Here is a 16,684-nt window from a genome sequence, read left to right as displayed (position 1 = left end):
CAGCCAGCAAGCAGGGTGAGTGTGTGATCTGGCAGGTACATAAATGAATCTGGTCCATCTGTGCATCCTGGCGTACCCCTTCTCCCTTCTGCCAATGGCACCATTACGCATCCGGGCTCTCGTGCGAACCACCTGAAGGTTACCCTTAGCGTCTCCCACGCCGCAGCCTTGCCGATTCCCCCCTCATCACCTGCCAACTCCGTCTCCTCGTCATCCTGCCTGTACCCCACCAGTCCCCGACATCTCGCCTGGTGACCCTGCAGGATGTGCCTGGTCTTCGCCCTTCCACCCCGACTGCCCCGTGCACCTCGCAGAGCGGGGGGAGGGATCTTCTTGAGGGCACAATACGGGAGGGTCAGCAAACTACAGACCAGGAGCCAGATGTGGCCTCCGGTGTTTTTGTACAGCCTGCGAACTACAAATGGTTTTTACATTTTCAACTGGTTGGAAAAAAAAAAAAAAAAATCAATACTATTTCCCGATGTGGAAGTTAGATGAAATTCAAATGTCAGCGTCTGTAAGTGAGGTTTCACTGGCACGCGGCTACGCTCGCTTGTTTATGTACTGTCTGCAAATGTGTCTTCTTCCTTATGATTTTCCTAATGACACCTTCTTTTCCCTCACTTGCTCTACTGCGACAGTACAGCGTGCACGACATGTATTTAGAGAAGACGTTAGTCGATCCTGGTGTCCAAGATCATCTCAATTGTCGCTTAACAGCCTTGACTTTTCGCTGTTTCTAGGGAAAAGTCTAAAACTTTGGACAAGGCCTGTAAGGCCGGTTCCCGACCGACAGTCGGCACGCAGGTAAGTCCCGAGTGACCTCCCCGCCCGCTCACATCTTTTTCTGCCTCGTTCACCACGCAGGGGTCCGGCCCCACTGGGCCAGGCTCCTTCGGCCCCCAGGGGCTCTGCCCGTGCCGTTCCTTTTGACTGGAAGGCATTTGCCCTTCTTCCCCTGCCCGGCTAACTCCAGCATTATTTAATGACGGTTCTTTGGGGACAACTGTCTACCCCCACCCAGGGTCACAAGAGCTGTCCCCGGGATTATGTCTTTCAAAGCCTTTATCCTGATTGTATGTGAAAATGATCTGTGAACGGGCCCAGACGGTGCTGGCTCTGGAATCGCTGCTTCAATTCAAATCCTGGCTCAGCTACTTAATAAACGTGTCATCTTGGGCGACTCGTCGAACCTTTTGGTGGCTCAGTTTCCTCATCTGCAGAACAGGCATAAAAACAGGACCTACACCTCCCAGAGTTTAAGGCCCCCCTCCCCCACCCCATGCTTTGAAAACAACCACTATTACTATTAATAGTGGCACTTACTGTGGCTCCCTCACTACGCGAAGCTCCCTGAGGGCAGGGATCAGGACTGCCTTGGCCTCTGTGACTCAGCACACAGCGTCTGGCACATGCAGGGACTTACTCGAGCATTTAATGAATGCCTATCTGAATAACATATGACACTTAATCCCCACCCTGTCCTCTTCAACCAGTCATTTTAAAAAAATGTTTATTTTTTGAGAGAGAGAGAGAACGCGTGCACAGTGCGCAGGGGGGGGCGGACAGAGGATCTGAAGTCCTCTCTGCTCTGACCATGGCAAGCCCGAGGCAGGGCTTGAACTCATGAGCCGTGAGTCATGACCTGAGCCCGAGTCAGATGCTTCACCAAATGAACCACCCAGCTGCCCCTTCAACCAGTCATTTTAGTAATTCAATCTTGGGCGGGGGTGGGGGGGGTTGGGGGGACTGAAATCCTTAGGAGAGTGGACAGAAGCCACCTCTTTCCCCAGAAAACATGCCCACAATCCCAGGGAAAGCCCATGAATTCCAAGAACCACTACTATAAGTTGGCAATACTCCTCAACACGCGCCACCCAGCATTGAAGAGACCACTTTCCCTGTGGTTCAGAATGAGCGCTGGGTGGTTCAAATGCCCGGCAAATTAAAAAAAAAAAAATTTTTTTTAAAATGTCTGATTATTTTTTTAGAGGGAGAAAGAGACAGAGCATGAGCGGGGGAGGGGCAGAGAGAGAGGGAGACACAGACTCTGAAGCAGGCTCCGGTCTCTGAGCTGTCAGCGCAGAGCCCGACATGGGGCTCGAACTCACAGACTAGACTGTGAGATCATGACCTGAGCTGAAGTCGGATGCTTACTTAACCAACTGAGCCACCCAGGCGCCCCTGCCTGGGAAGTGAACCCAGGGCCTCAACCCATATGCACTTGGGAACCCTTTTCTGAAACCTAAACATAAGACTTTCCATCTGTGGTCATCCCTTCCCCCCATGGGCACTGCAGCGACCTTCTGGTCCCAACTCTGTGCACCCAGCTCCTGTGTCTCCCAGTCACGCATTCCAGCCCCCTGGTGTACTCAAGGCTGTATGAGCCTGCTCAGAGATGCACCCTACCATGGAGAGTTCTCTCCTAGCAGGCAGACTGGAGATTCCAGTGTTTTCCCACTCCCCTCCTGCCACGGAGCGCCACATTTTACCTCGGTGCGTCCCCTTTGCCAAGATCATCTTGAGCCCTCATCCCTCTTGATGTTAGCCAGCATGGTTGAATTCTGCCACTTGTGTTTTTTAGTCATCTAAACAAGTCTTGAACGAGAAGAAAGAGAAGCTATGGTTTAAAATACTCTCTTTAACATAACCTGAGTGTGATTTAGATTTGAAAACTGTGAAGTATCAGCCGGATGCGTTTGTATCTAATACAAGTCTTAGAAGAGCATTTTCATTTCATAGAACTACATTAACTGTGAGAGTCGATATTTTCATTTCCACGTACACAAGTTATTTACTATGACACTGTGGAGTTAATATTCAATTTTTAATCTTGCAAAAAGTAGGATCACGTATCTTGTTGAAACATCAATTTCTGTTTCAAAAGTCCCTGAGGAGTCTTTCTGCAAACACAACAGAAAGAGAAATGAGGGAGCAGGAACAGGGAGGTAAGGGGGGTGCCAAGCAGCCAAGGGCACGAGGGAGTTAATTTTATGAGGATCCTCACACTGTCCAGTTTTCACTTACCCACAGAGCGTAATACAAGGCTTCTAGTACTTACGTTCTAAATTAATCTCAATTTCGACTTCAAATTCCCATGTCCTACACAGAACTCTTTTTTATCAGATGCCCAGTATACGTTTAAGAATGTTGGGGTGCCTGGGTGGCTCCGTCGGTGAAGCGTCCGACTTCAGCTCAGGTCATGATCTCGCGGTTCGTGAGTTCGAGCCCTGCGTCGGGCTCTGGGCTGGCAGCTCAGAGCCTGGAGCCTGCTTCGAAATTCTGCGTCTCCCTCTCTCCCTGCCCCTCCCCAGCTCGTGTTCTGTCTCTCAATCAAAAAAAAAAATAAAAAACATGGGAAAAAAAAAGAACGTTAAAATACTAAAATAACATTCCAGGGGCACCTGGGTGGCACAGTCGATTAAGTGTTCGACTCTGGATTTTGGCTCAGGTCATGATCTCACAGCTTGTGAGTTTGAGCCCCACACTGGCTCCACACTGATGGCATAGAGCCTGCTGGAGATTCTGTCTCTCCTTCTCTCTGCCCCTCAGCTGCTTGTGCGTGTGTCTCTCAAAATAAATAAACGTAAAAAAAATTTTAAATAATGTGCCAGGACCTCTGTGTTTGAGATATTAAATTACATTTCTAAATCAATCAAGAAATTCATGATAAAGGTACCCACCAGTTTGGATTCTGATTTAAGATGGGCTGTGAGAACTGGATTACTTTTGGCTTAGTTTGCTACTTGATGATAAACAGTTCTAGAACTAAGGATAAAGGTTCTCTCAAGGGTGATCACTGAAGATTTCAAAACGCTTTAACTTGCACAATCATGTTCGAGTGCAGCTCTGACTTATTCACATAACTAAATACAATCCACTCATGGACAATATTAAAGCTGTTAATTCCTTATTCTAGACCTTCAACTAAGAAAAAAGTATCGTAGGGGGTGCTTGTGTGGCTCAGTCAGTTGACGGGCGTCAGACTCTTGATTTCAGCCCTGGTCATGATCCCAGGGTCGTGGGATTGAGCCCCGCATAGGGCTCTGTGCTGACAGCGCGGAGCCTGCTTGGGATTCTCTCCCCGCCCCCCAACCAAAATAAATAAATAAACTCAAAAAAAAAAAAAAAAGAAAAAGAAAAAGAAAGTGTCAGGGCGCCCGGGTGGCTCAGTCGGTTAAGCGAGGCAGACTTTTGCTCGAGTCACAATCTCACGGTTCATGGGTTCGAGCCCCGTGTCGAGCTCTGTGCTGACAGCTCAGAGCCTGGAACCTGCTTCGGATTCTGTGTCTCCCTCTCTCTCTGCCCCTCCCCTGCTCACTCTCTCTCCCTCTCCCTCAAAAATAAACGTTAAAAAAATTTAAAAATAAAGTATATTTTGGACTACGTGATCACAGGTCGGGACGGTGGTTTCTCATTTTGTGATAACACTGCTGCTTGTACTTAAGTCCCCCTGCCCCCATTCTGCTGCTTACGTTGGAAAATTGTGTTATTAGCATGTGGGTCCTGACACGCTGCCACCCGTGGCCAATTTCTACTGATCTCTGGGAGTCTCACCATTACCAAGTCAAAACACAACACTCACCCCAAACTGCATCACAATCAGAGGCCAAGTCAACTCGCTTTCAGGTGTCCTAAGTCTCCCCAGGCTCTGGTAACTCACTACTCACCGCTCAGAAGGAATGGTCCCCCCACGTTCCTGCGAGGCCGTCCCTCCTCCGGCCCCCGACCACCTCTCCAACTTCACTTCCTGCTCCCACCATATTCTCTGCTAGCCACCCTGCTTCCTTTAGTTCCCAAGCACGCGAGCGCTTTCCCGCCTCCCCATCCCTCTCTCCGACCAGGCGACCGGGCCTCTTCTGGAAGGCTCCTCGAAGACGGCGGTAACCACCCCTTTGAGCAGCATCCAGGATGCGGCCGCTCTCCATTCAATTCTGCGCGACAGCAAGTAGCAGCCCAGCCAGGTTCGGCACATGCCACAGTCCAACGATTCTCAGAGAACAGAGAAACTCTGGGGGTCCCCTGAGACCCTTTCAGGGGGCTCAGGAGGTCAAAAACATTTTCATCGCAATACCAAGATACCAGGTGCCTTTTCCACTATGTTCGTATTTACACTTCAACGCTGCAAAAGCCATGTACGGATGTACAAACGCCAGGGATCACACGCTGCAGCCTTCACAACCATACACCCATGGTAAGAACAATTTTTACGGAAGAGTGCCCTTGAGACAGCAGTAAAAATGACTAACCTTATCTTGAGCCTTAAAGCAGGTCTTTTTAATATTCTGCGTGACAAAATGGTATGTCGACACATGGCGCTCCTGAATACTGAAGTACGATGTTTGTCTCAAGGAAACGCACACGCGCAACTGTTTGGGAAGTGATCTGAAAATAGCCACTTTGCTCACGGAGCATCATTTTTACTCGCGAGAGTGACCAACCATCATTCTTTCAAATGTGACTATCTGGGCAGACATCTTCCCGAAATGAAAGAAGTGAGACTGTCACTTCAAGGAAGACCGGCAGCACTCTACCAACCATCAAATCCTTAACTCTCGGGAGGACGTGAGAATTTTGGAGAACGTGCATCTCGCACGGTGAGCTTAAAGCCTCCCAATGTTTACATTTCTTCTAAGGAGAATGAGGGTGATGTTTAGTAATGTGATTAAAAGAGTTTGTATGTTGGGGCGCCTGGGTGGCTCAGTGGGTTAAGCGTCCGACTTCGGCTCAGGTCATGATCTCACGGTTCGTGAGTTTGAGCCCCACGACAGGCTCTGTGCTGAGAGTTCTGAGCCTGGAGCCTGTTTCGGATTCCGTGTCTCCTCCTCTCTCTGCCCTTCCCCCTCTCACACACTCTCTCAAAAATAAACATTAAAAAAATTAAAAATTAAAAAGTTCATATGTTGAAATGCATCAAAACGTAGAAAGATTTGCAGAACAGTGAACCATCCTTTTTGAAATAGCCAAGACATGATGTCACAAAACCAGTCATGGGTGGAAGATCCATTGAAAGCGAAAAATAAACCAGTGGAATTCAATGGAACAGGGTAGAAAAAATTCTTCTACAGGAGTTGGCAACGAAAGGGAATTACTGATACATGCTACAACATGGATGAATCTGGAAAATTTGCATGTGACACGAAAGATGCCCATCACAAAAGACCATGTATGTATGATTCCATTTATACGAAATGTCCAGAACGGGTAAATTCACAGACACAGGAAGGTTAGTGGATGCCTGGGGCAGGGGTGAGGGTGGGGCAGTGTATCAATAGGTACTGTTTCTTTTGGGCCTGATGAAAGTAATTGTGGACAGATAGAACCCACAGGGACATCAAAATAACATCCGGTGCTGAAACTGTCATGATCACAAATGCAAGCTCTGATGATTCCCTTGAACAGAACAAACGAGCATCACCGAAAGACAAAAACAAACAAACAGAAGTTAATTTCAAGCATCAACAGAAGGTGGTCACTATAGGACTACCCCACCCACAAGTACACAACCAAATGTTATCGAGTGTCTGAACACACAACTTCACATGAGGACAGATTTCATATATGGCGAAGAATGCTTTCCTTTTATCATTTTCAATGAAATGTGTCAGAAAAGGATAGAGTAATTTAAAAAGACACTAAGTCAAAATACAGTTGGAGTGCATTCTGGGGCACCTGGGTGGCTCAGTCGGTTAAGCGTCCGACTTTGGCTCAGGTCATGATCCCAAAGTTTGAGTTCCAGCCCAGCGTCGTGTCAGGCTCTGTGCTGAGAGACTGGAGCCTGCTTCGGATTCTGTGTCTCCCCATTTCTCTGCCCCTCCCTTTCCCTCTCTCAAAACAAAACATTAAAAAGATATTTTTAATTAAAAAAAGAATATAGTTGGATTGTATTCCACTGGGAACAGATTTAATGACATATTTCTCTATGAAGTATCCAACTAAAAGGTGCATCTTCTTTACTACCTAAAACATTTTGACAAGGTAATAATTTGAGTTACTTCTGAATCGTCTTTTACCAAACCACAGGGCTGTTTCATTTTCTCTCTCATGATCTTTCACATTCCTGTGATCCCCTCTCTATTGTTAGCCTCAGAGACTTATATATGACCAAAAACCTTTTGATTATGGTCTAATGGTAAACGAGACCATCAAAGCTCTCTGCTGAAGATTCCAGGGAAGGATGTACCAGATTTTATTTGAAAACAGTGACCTGACACTATATTTTTAGCTTGATTTAGTTTAGTTACGTCCTATCATGGGACTACTTGTTGTATTAGAAACAATGGGCGTAAGGGAGCTTGAACATGTGCCACCACTAAAACAATTAATACAAAGCACTCCCAGAAAGCCAGACTGCGTTATAGGTGACGTGTCCTTAAAGGCTTAATTTAACATTGTAAATAACAGGAAAAGCACTTCAGGAAAAAGGGCTGTATAAATTACCTGCGAATTATACATTCCTCACTGGTAGTTCTATTAAGGTTTTTTTAAAAAAAAAAAAAGCAAAATTTGAAAGCCAAGTAAAACAATCACAGCATTTCGTTTTATCTGAAGGCGAACTCTTCAAATAAAGTCGGTAACGCGACAAAGTCACAATGACAAGTACCCTACCTGTCAAACTGGCAAAAGATAGTTAATTAAGAGAACGTTCTGAGAAAGGTGTGGGTTCTAGCTGAGCCTTTTTCTACCACCTTTTATTATTTTCTTTAAAGATTTTATTCTTAAGCAATCTCTACATCCAACACAGGGCTGGAACTCACAATCCCGAGATCCAGAGTCACACGCTCCAGAGTCACTCAGGCGCCCCCTTTTCTACCTCTCTTTCCCTTCAGTCAATAGGACACAACAGCTCAGCCTCAAAAAATAACACAGCCTAGAAACACATATACTCAAACTTCTCTAGTAGAACCGCATTCAAGCAAACATGTCCGCGAACTAGAAGTCTGAATACTGAGTAATTCTCCAAAGGGTGGCCAATACTTCCTTTTCTGATGCTGGCAAAACAAAAGACCCACAAACCACAAAGTGCCTTGGTTCCTAACAAAGGTAAACAACTTTAAAATCAAAGGCAAAGGTTGGGGGTAATAGATGGAAGGCAAAACAGAACAGATCTGTTGGACATAAGGACTTCTTTAGCAAAAACCGCCATAGAACGCTAGACTCGCTTATTACTGAAGCCTAGAATCACCATCTGGAGAATTTCAAGCAGTGAGTCAGTCAGTATCTTTAGGACATTCTTTTAAGCTGAAAACAGGTGGTCCAGGTAGATGTCACCTGTAACTTGGTTATTCAGAGGCACTTTGTATCTGATTAGAGCTCACTCAAGAGCCAGAACAGGTCATAGTCCCACACTTCCAAATGCAGAGGAAGTAAAGAGAACAGAGAAAGAAGCAAGGGCTGGGTGACTCAGGCTGCCGATAAAGGTCAGATTCCACATGGGCACTTGGGGAGTGGGCTGCTGGTGGTTTTTAAATGCCTCGATTTGCTGCAGGGTTACTTGCGAGCGGCAGCCACCAAGACCCTCTCACCCATTCCCCCGATGGGTATATACCTATGATTTCCCACTGCATACCAGCGTTATCCCTAGGGCTCTTGGCACCCCCTATCTCTACACAGGCATCTCTCAGCCTTTGGTTCCCCCCCCCCCCCCCCATTCTCAGGACTCCCCCACCCCCCAGCACTTCGACGAGAGAGATGATAAAAGGATGAGTAAGCATGCCGTAGCTGATCTTGGTCAAAGAGCACAGACCCTGGCACCGGCGGTGGAAAATGGGGGTGAGGAAGCAGCACAGAAAGCGGAGTCGGGGAGTTCATCCAATGGGTAGCCGGCAGTTACAAGCTTTCCGAAGGCAGTTATTGTTGCCTCCTTCTGCAATCCCGGTAGACTCCAAACCTTCGCTTTCACCTCCCTATCCACCACCCCCACCCCCGCCGCCCGCCACCACGATCAAGTGCACCTTTTCCTTAGACAGTTACTTCTTAAAAACAACACCGAAAAATAAACGTAATTTCTCCAGGCTTCCGGTTGTCAAAGACAATAAAGCCTCGCCCTGAAGCATGGTTAAGTTCAACGGTTCTGTTTCCTCACTCGTTTTCCGGCACCCCCTCCACCCCCACCCCACCCCAGACCACCTCAGCGACGCAGAAAGGTGACTGCCGGGAACAGTTTCAAATATATGTCAACCTTTGGGAGGGGGGGAAAAAAAAACCCAACAAACTTCTGAATCACTTCGACAGCCCGGTTACAAGTACCTGACCTTATTATTTTTTTTTCCCCCGTAGAAAAATAGGACACCGAGAGATCGGAAATCTCGTTTTCTCTGCCTTCCTACATCGGTCGTGGCAACATCTAGGGGGCTTTCGAAGAGGGGTCTTTTGGGTTTCTTCGGGGGGAAACTTGCCCTCGGGAGCCAAACGTCCTAAATTTAGGTCCCTGGTTTTCTTTAAAATGCTGAACTTCACCACGGACAGAAAAAAACCCCCAAGGTGCCGTTCCCTTTGTTAAAATCCCACGGACTTTATTGAATTTGGGGCGGAAAGGCCGCTGGCAAGATCAGGACAACCAGCCGCAAGAAGGTGGAGAGACAGGTGCGATTTCCCCCCGCGGCGGTTCCGGCCGGGAGCACACCCCTCCTCCGGCTCGGCGGCCCCAGACCACCCCGGACCTCCCCGTCCGCCCGCGGCCTCCCCACGCGCGGCCTCCCGAGCCCGGGCCGCCCCCCGCCGCCGCCGCCGCCGCCCCGCGGGGCCTGGCCTCGCCGCCTCCGCTCAAAATGGAGGTGGCGGCGGCGGGCGGCTGGTTACGAAACGCGCGGCCGCCACATGGCCGCGCCGACCCCAAACTTGGCCGGGCCGCCGCGTCCCGGCGCGCAGGCGAAGCTGGGCCCCGGCGCGGAGGCCGCGCGGCGCCCGCCACTCACCCACAGACCGGTAGCCCAGGATCGCGATCTTCCGGGACTTGGACTGCGGCATCTTGGCGGCCTCCTCAGCCCCGGGCCAACCACATCAACCGCGGCGGCGGCGGCGGCTGCTGTGCTGCGATCGGCGGCGGCCGCGCCGGGGCAGAGCGGCATCCAGGGGCGGGGCGGGCGGGCGCGGGCAGGCGCGGCTGCCTGGGCTCCTCGCTCGCGCGCCCAACCGCCCGGAACCGCCGCGCGGCCCCGCCCCCAAACACGCCCACGTGACCACCGCCGGCGGGGAGGGGGGCCTCCCCCGCTCCGCGGCTCGCGTCAGCACCGCCCTCCCCGCCGCGGCGGCCACCCCCGCCCCCGAAACGCACGGGGGTGCGTCGGACGACGTTTTACTTTAAGGGGAAATAGAGGGGACGCCAAGAGCCCCCGGAAAAGTCACGACTGAAACTCGCTGCGTCATGACCCTCCCACCCTCTTCCGCCGCCTTTTCCTTACGCCAGTTCTCTCTGGGCGCTGATTGGATAGCTCCCGCCCGCCCGCGCGATGACGGGACGGAAACTCCGTCTCCGATTGGGGGCGGCTAAGAGGCGGAGCCGAGGGCGGGGTTGCTGGCCCAGAGCTAAAAATAAATTCCGGCTGCGACCCCCGCGGTAGCGCGCGAGTGAAGTTTGAAGGATTCGAATGTCTCACGGGGTGGGAGTGGGCAAGAGGGGCGGAGAGACGCTAACTCCCCAGTGATTGGTTAGTGCAGGGCGGGGGCGGGGCAAACTGTGAGGAGTGCAGTGATTGGCGGGACCTTGAGCGGTTGGTGGACTCGCGCCCACTGGGCCCTTAAAAGGCGCGAGGCACGTAGCTCTTGCTGGCTGGGCTGTGGGTTAGGTGGGGTTTCCCGGCGAGGGTTTTTGTTTTTTGTTTTTAACTCCTTCTCTCGTGGGCTTAGCGAGTCTGGCTTTAAGGTTGTAGCTTGTTACTCGGCGTCACCCAGGGATGAAGGACGGATATGCGTTCGTTCAAAATGTTACACATTTCACTAAAAATGTGTGTGCCTCCCCAGTTCGGGTCTCAACCCTGCCACGGGTGAACCCGGCACACCTCGCAGGAAATGAAGAGCGCGAGTCAACACCTCTTTACCTGTCAACGCCTGCATGGCTCATTCAGTAGGCAAACTTAAGCAACAGCTGTGGTTGGCTGGGAACGCTCCAGAACCAACCTTCCAGGCGGGGAGTCAAGTCTATTGGGCTTGCCCACCTGTGTGGGCTGGTCGCTCCTTTAAGGGCACATCGCCGTGTTTCCCACCAAAGGCACATGGGCGACCCCTTTTAACAGCAGTGCTGGTGAAGGGCGGTTGGGTCGGCACAACTGTCGGCAGTAGGGGAAGGGAGGCCAGTGCTGGAGGCCTCGGTCACCGAAAGTGAAATTGAAGGCCAGGCCCGCCCGAGAGTTGAGGATGCGATTGGGACCTTTCCAGCCAAGGAGACTTCCATCATGCTTGATCTCCTTGCCCATGGTGGTTGCTAAAGAAGCAGCTATTCCGGCTACTCCTACGAATGTCCCCTATTGTCCTCAGGCTGTTTGACGGTGTTGGGACAACTGCCTGCTGGTCACAGCCCTTTGCCTTTCCCAGGGAGCACAGAGGAGGAACCCCCCCGCCCCCGCTGGGAAGCTGAGTGGCAGGACCAAATTCCTAGGTATGAAGATTTAGAGGTGACTGTCCCATAAATAGGCCTTGTTGAGTTAGAACACTGGCCTTTGGGCAAAATCCTTCCACCGTCCCGCTGAAGTACTTCTAAGAGAGGGCATCCTAGGGGCGCTCCGGATCGAAGCCCCAGACAACCAGCTGGAAGTGAAAAATATCTTTGAATTTCTGTGTTTTATCCTAATGGCTTTTGCATTCTACTCTATATTTAGTTGAAATATTTAAAAACTTTAGGTCTTTAAAAAAATTTTTTTTTAACGTTTATTTATTTTTGAGAGAGACGGAGATGGAATGCGAGTGGGTTAGGGGCAGAGAGAGAGGGAGACACAGAAGCAGAAGCAGGCTCCAGGCTCTGAGCTGTCAGCACAGAGCCCTATGCGGGGCTCAAACTCAGGAGCCCTGAGATCATGACCTGAGCCGAAGTCCGACACTCAACCAACTGAGCCCCCCGGGGGCCCTTAGAAGCTTCAGGTCTTAAAATGGAATCTCCAGGAAAATGTATCACTTTTATCCTGTGAATTTGGATGCCGCTTACCACAGTATCTTGAACCGTTCCTACTAGACTCCTGGTTGGTTGTGAAATCAGACATGTAGGTGTTGCCTTTTATTTTCTTAAATAGAAGAACCGAACAGAAAACAGGTTGCTCATATTGGTAAGTATTGTTTTGTATTGTCTCGTGATACTTGGGTTGTATGTATCTATATTTGTAGATGTGTTATATATGTTTTGCATACTGGGTTCCATTGTAGAATGTATTTCCTACTGTGGGTTGCCTCACAAGGTTTGAAAGTGTTGCCCTAGTCTTGGAATATTAGGAGTCCAGACTGAGCAGTGCTGTTGTAAAGGACAAAGTCGTTAAATGTCCCAGTCGTCTTACAGCCTTTAAGGTCAGACCAGGCATTTTAAAGATTCCATTATTCCAGAATGGGGAGAATGTGTTTGGTCTAAGAAATGACTCGGGTTCCCTAAAATATTTGGGATTGATGGTATGAATTCACATAGAAGGAACTGACTCCAGCCAGCCCTCATGGGAACATGGTGGGGAGAAGTGCGCTTGCTTCTGAATTCAAAGTGGTTCTACTGATTGAGATCCCTTGTTAACTGTTTAAGCAGCTGGAACTTCTGCTGCGAATCAAATCAATTTCTCCTCCGCAGGTTCTGCTTATTCCAGACCGTTCTGTCTTGTGGTCTCTGCATGCTGCCTTCCCTCGGTGTCCTTCCACTCTATTTCATTTCCCTGGAAATTAAGAATTCTGTCTCTTCCATTTGAATTACAGGGAGAGGGGCACCTGGGCGGCCCAGTCGATTGAGCATCCGACACTTGATTTCGGCTCAGGTCATGACCTCACGGGTCATGAGTTCGAGCCCCGTGTCGGGCTCTGCGCTGATGGCGAGGAACCTGCTTGGGATTCTCTCTCTCTGCCTCTACCCTCCTCTCTCAAAAATAAGTAAAACATTAAAAAAACTAAATTCCAGGCAGAGAACGTGATTGGTTCAGCTAATTACCACTATCCCTTGAATGAGGAGCCGATACTGAGCCTGTAGATTTGCCAGTTAAGCCTCCACTGGTCTAAACGTCTGGTGTTGCAAATAATGGCAGTTATTTGAAGTGTGAACTGTTCGCTATTGAGGGATTATTATTAATGTTCTGCGAACATCTCCAAGTCCAGTGACCTCTTATTTGTAACTTCAACATTTTATTTTTATTTTTTATTTTTTCCTAATGTTTATTTTTGAGAGAGAGAGAGACAGAGCGTGAGCAGGGGGAGGGGCAGAGAGGGAGACACAGACTCCGAAGCAGGCTGCAGGCTCCGAGCCATCAGCACAGAGCCTGAAACGGGGCTCGAACTCGCGAACCGTGAGAACATGACCTGAGCTGAAGTCAGACGCTTACCCGACGGAGCCACCCAGGCGCCCCTGTAGCTTCAACATTTAAAAAAAATTCCCCGAGTTTTTATTAAGTTTTGTAACTTATTTTTATCTCCCATTAGGTTAGACTAAGCGAGTAAAACTGCTGTGCTTGTTTTTACTCAATGGACATTTATGGGGGCACCTGGGTGGCTCTGTCGGTTAAGCGTCAGACTCTTGATTTTGCCCAGGTCACGATCTCAGGTTCATGAGATCAAGCCCCACAGCAGGCTCTGCGTTGGGTGTGGAGCCTGCTGAAGATTCTCTTTCTCTCATGGCACCTGGTGGCTCGGTTGGTTGAGCATCTGACTTCAGATCAGGTCATAATCTCATGCTTCGTGCGTTTGAGCCCCGCATCGGGCTAGCTGCTGTCAGTGCAGAGCCCATTTCTATCCTCTGTCCCCCCCCCCCCCGGCCCCTCCCCCACATACTCTTTGCCTTTCTCCCACGTGCTCTCTCTCTCTCTCAAAAATAAACATTAAAGGGGCACCTGGGTGGCTCAGTCGGTTGAGCGTCCGACTTCGGCTCAGGTCATGATCTTGCAGTCTGTGAGTTTGAGCCCTGCGTCGGGCTCTGTGCTGACAGCTCAGAGCCTGGAGCCTGTTTCAGATTCTGTGTCTCCCTCTCTCTCTGCCCCTCCCCCACTCATGCTCTGTCTCTCTCTGTCTCAGAAATAAATAAAAACATTAAAACAAATTTTTTTAAAGAAAAAAAATTCTCTCAAAAAAATTTTGTGAAATTAGTTTACCTTTTTAAAGTTTATTTATTTATTTTTGAGAGAGAGAGAGAGAGCATACGGGGGACAGAGAGAGAGAGAGAGAATCCCAAACAGGCTCCTCACTGTCCGTGCAGGGCCAGTCACGGGGCTCGAACTCCCAAACTGTGGGATCATGACCTGGGCTGAAATCCAAAGTCAGACGCTTAACTGACTGAGCCACCCAGGCACCCCTATTTTACCTTTTTACATGTGAAAGGGTGACCCTAAGTGAAAGTGGACATGAAGGCATTTTGTTGTTGTTTTGCTTTCAAATATTTGGTGAGGGAAGGGCTGCAAAAGAACTAAACTGGTCTTAATCTTGGCGTAAGCCAAATCAGACCGATGTGTTGTGTCTCCTGTAGGGTATTATTCAAATCAAACAGTGCAGAGTTGAGGAAACACGCCGAGGTCGTTTCATTGTGTGGTCTTGTGGACGAGAGAGTGGTTTTCTGAGCAGGACCTCGGTAGGCCTGTCCTCAGCAGAGGGGCGAGAGACCGTCCTAGGCAAGGCAAGTCCCTGACCTGCACTGGGCCGAAAGAAGGTCCCCTTCTGTCTGGTGCCAGTGATCAGGCTGGCTCAAACCCTGAGGTGTGGAGTTGCACGGAGGGCGCCTAGAAGAAGGAATGGGAGCAAGCCACTTAGGTCCACGGAGGTAGGCCACGTGTGAGAGGAAGTTGGCTCAGCAAGGAACTCTGAGGACAGCTTTAGGCCCGTGCAGTGGTTGTCAATTGTTCTCAGCTGTTAGAGGTTGATGGTGTCCCTCAAAAAGACGGACTGAAGTCTCCACCGTCTCAGAATGTGATCTTATTTGGAAGTAGAGCTGTTGCAGATATAATTAAAGATGAGGTTGTATTGGGAGACTGGTGTCCTCATAAGAGAAGAGACACAGACACAGGGCACGCGGCCATGTGCAGACAGGCAGAGGCTGGTGCGATGCGGCCACAAGCCGAGGAACACCCGGGACTCCTGGAGGCTGGGAGAGACAAGGGAGGAACCTCCCTCCTAGAGACTTCAGAGAGAGTAGCACCTTGATTTTGGGCTTCTGGCCTCCAGAACTGTGAGGGAATAAATGTATACTATCCTAAGCTACCTAGTTTGTGGCATTTGGTTACGGCCTTAGAAAACCAAATCCGTCGGTTATCTTCAAATCGTCAATAAAGTTTCATTCAGAGTTTGAGTCCGGTTTCTGCCGGGCCCTGAATGAAATCGGCATTTCTCCCTAACTCCGGAAGCCAGAGTGCACCTAGTAGGGGCTTTTGCCAGCAGAGGGCTGCCGTGCCCAGTAGAGTTAAGTTTTCTGAGGGTGCCTGGTAGGGAAGATGCCAGGGAGGTTGCTGGAGCAGAGCACCTGTTCCCGAGAGCGTGTGCGACAGCACCTGGGGGGGGAGCCAGGGGACAGCCAGAAGGCTGGTGCTGTGCAATAAAACAGGTGACGGCTTGTGCCAGCTGGGCTTGGATTACGTAAGCTCCTCAAATGTGTTTCAGATGTGGAATCTGGTCACGGAGTTCACAAGCCACCCAAAGTTATAATTACTGTTTGAGGAACGTGTTCACTGTTGGATCCTCCTGTATGAAGACATCTCAGTGTTGGGTTTTATCCAGCATGTAGGGATCCAGGGAGTTTCTTTCATTGTTGTGCAGGAAGAACCAACCAAACAAACAAAAAACCCCAACCACCCCCCTCCGAAACCAGAACTTGTATTTTTTAAACATGTTTATTTTAAAAATAAAAATAATTGAGCTTTGCTGGTATGTAACATACAGATTGACCAGGGCACCCTCATGGCCCGTGTGACAGATGGTAGCATGTTGTGACGGGTTCAAGAGGTAACCCGGTGGGACTAACCCAGCAGGGAGCGGTAGGCAGTCTTGCCCTCACTGTTGGGTGTTCAGAATATTGTCAGTGTATCGCTTTTCATGCGTGTGGTTTTGGGGAATTGTGGAATGCGTTACCTAAATTCTGCCAACCTAAATCTCACAAAATGGCCCCGGATCGGAAGAGATTTCTTGCAAAGAAACTGTCAGTTAGCGATGAGCATAAAAATGCAATGGAAGCGTATGCTCCGAAAAACGGCTGAGCTGATACCCCTTCCTTGGGTGAGCTCTCTGCCAGCGACATTAAGGGTAAACCTGATAACCAAATCATATCTTGTAAGAAAATGACCAAAAACCTTTTTACGAAGAAGTCAAAGTTGGCTAGAGGAGCGTTTGAAATATTGGGGCACCTGAGTGGCTCAGTTGAGCGTCGGACTCTTGGTTTCCGCTCAGGTCATGATCTCATGGCTTCGTGGGTTTGAGCCCTGCATCAGGCTCTGTGCTGACAGCATCCGCTGCTCTCCCCCACCCCCCCATGCTCTGTCTCTCTCTCAAAATAAACTTAAAAAATTTATAAAATATAGATTCACATCTCCAT

The 16,684-nt window shown here is 49.5% G+C and overlaps 1 protein-coding gene across 1 annotated transcript in view; it reads right to left on the bottom strand.

The window, feature by feature from the left end:
* Positions 1-10,351, bottom strand: part of RHEB (Ras homolog, mTORC1 binding) — a 44,239-nt gene extending 33,888 nt beyond the window's left edge. The window contains exon 1 of the mRNA XM_086685991.1: positions 9,918-10,351. Coding sequence (XP_086542117.1) covers positions 9,918-9,969 — 52 coding nt within the window. The 5' untranslated portion in view covers positions 9,970-10,351. The remainder of the gene's footprint in view (positions 1-9,917) is intronic.
* Positions 10,352-16,684: the final 6,333 nt, after the last annotated feature.

This window comes from Puma concolor, chromosome A2 (assembly GCF_028749965.1).
Source record: "Puma concolor isolate L17-30 chromosome A2, mPumCon1.1.hap2, whole genome shotgun sequence".
Taxonomy (NCBI): domain Eukaryota; kingdom Metazoa; phylum Chordata; class Mammalia; order Carnivora; family Felidae; genus Puma; species Puma concolor.
The sequence above is the reverse complement of the archived record's forward strand: the minus strand, read 5'-3'. Positions and strand labels throughout refer to the sequence as shown.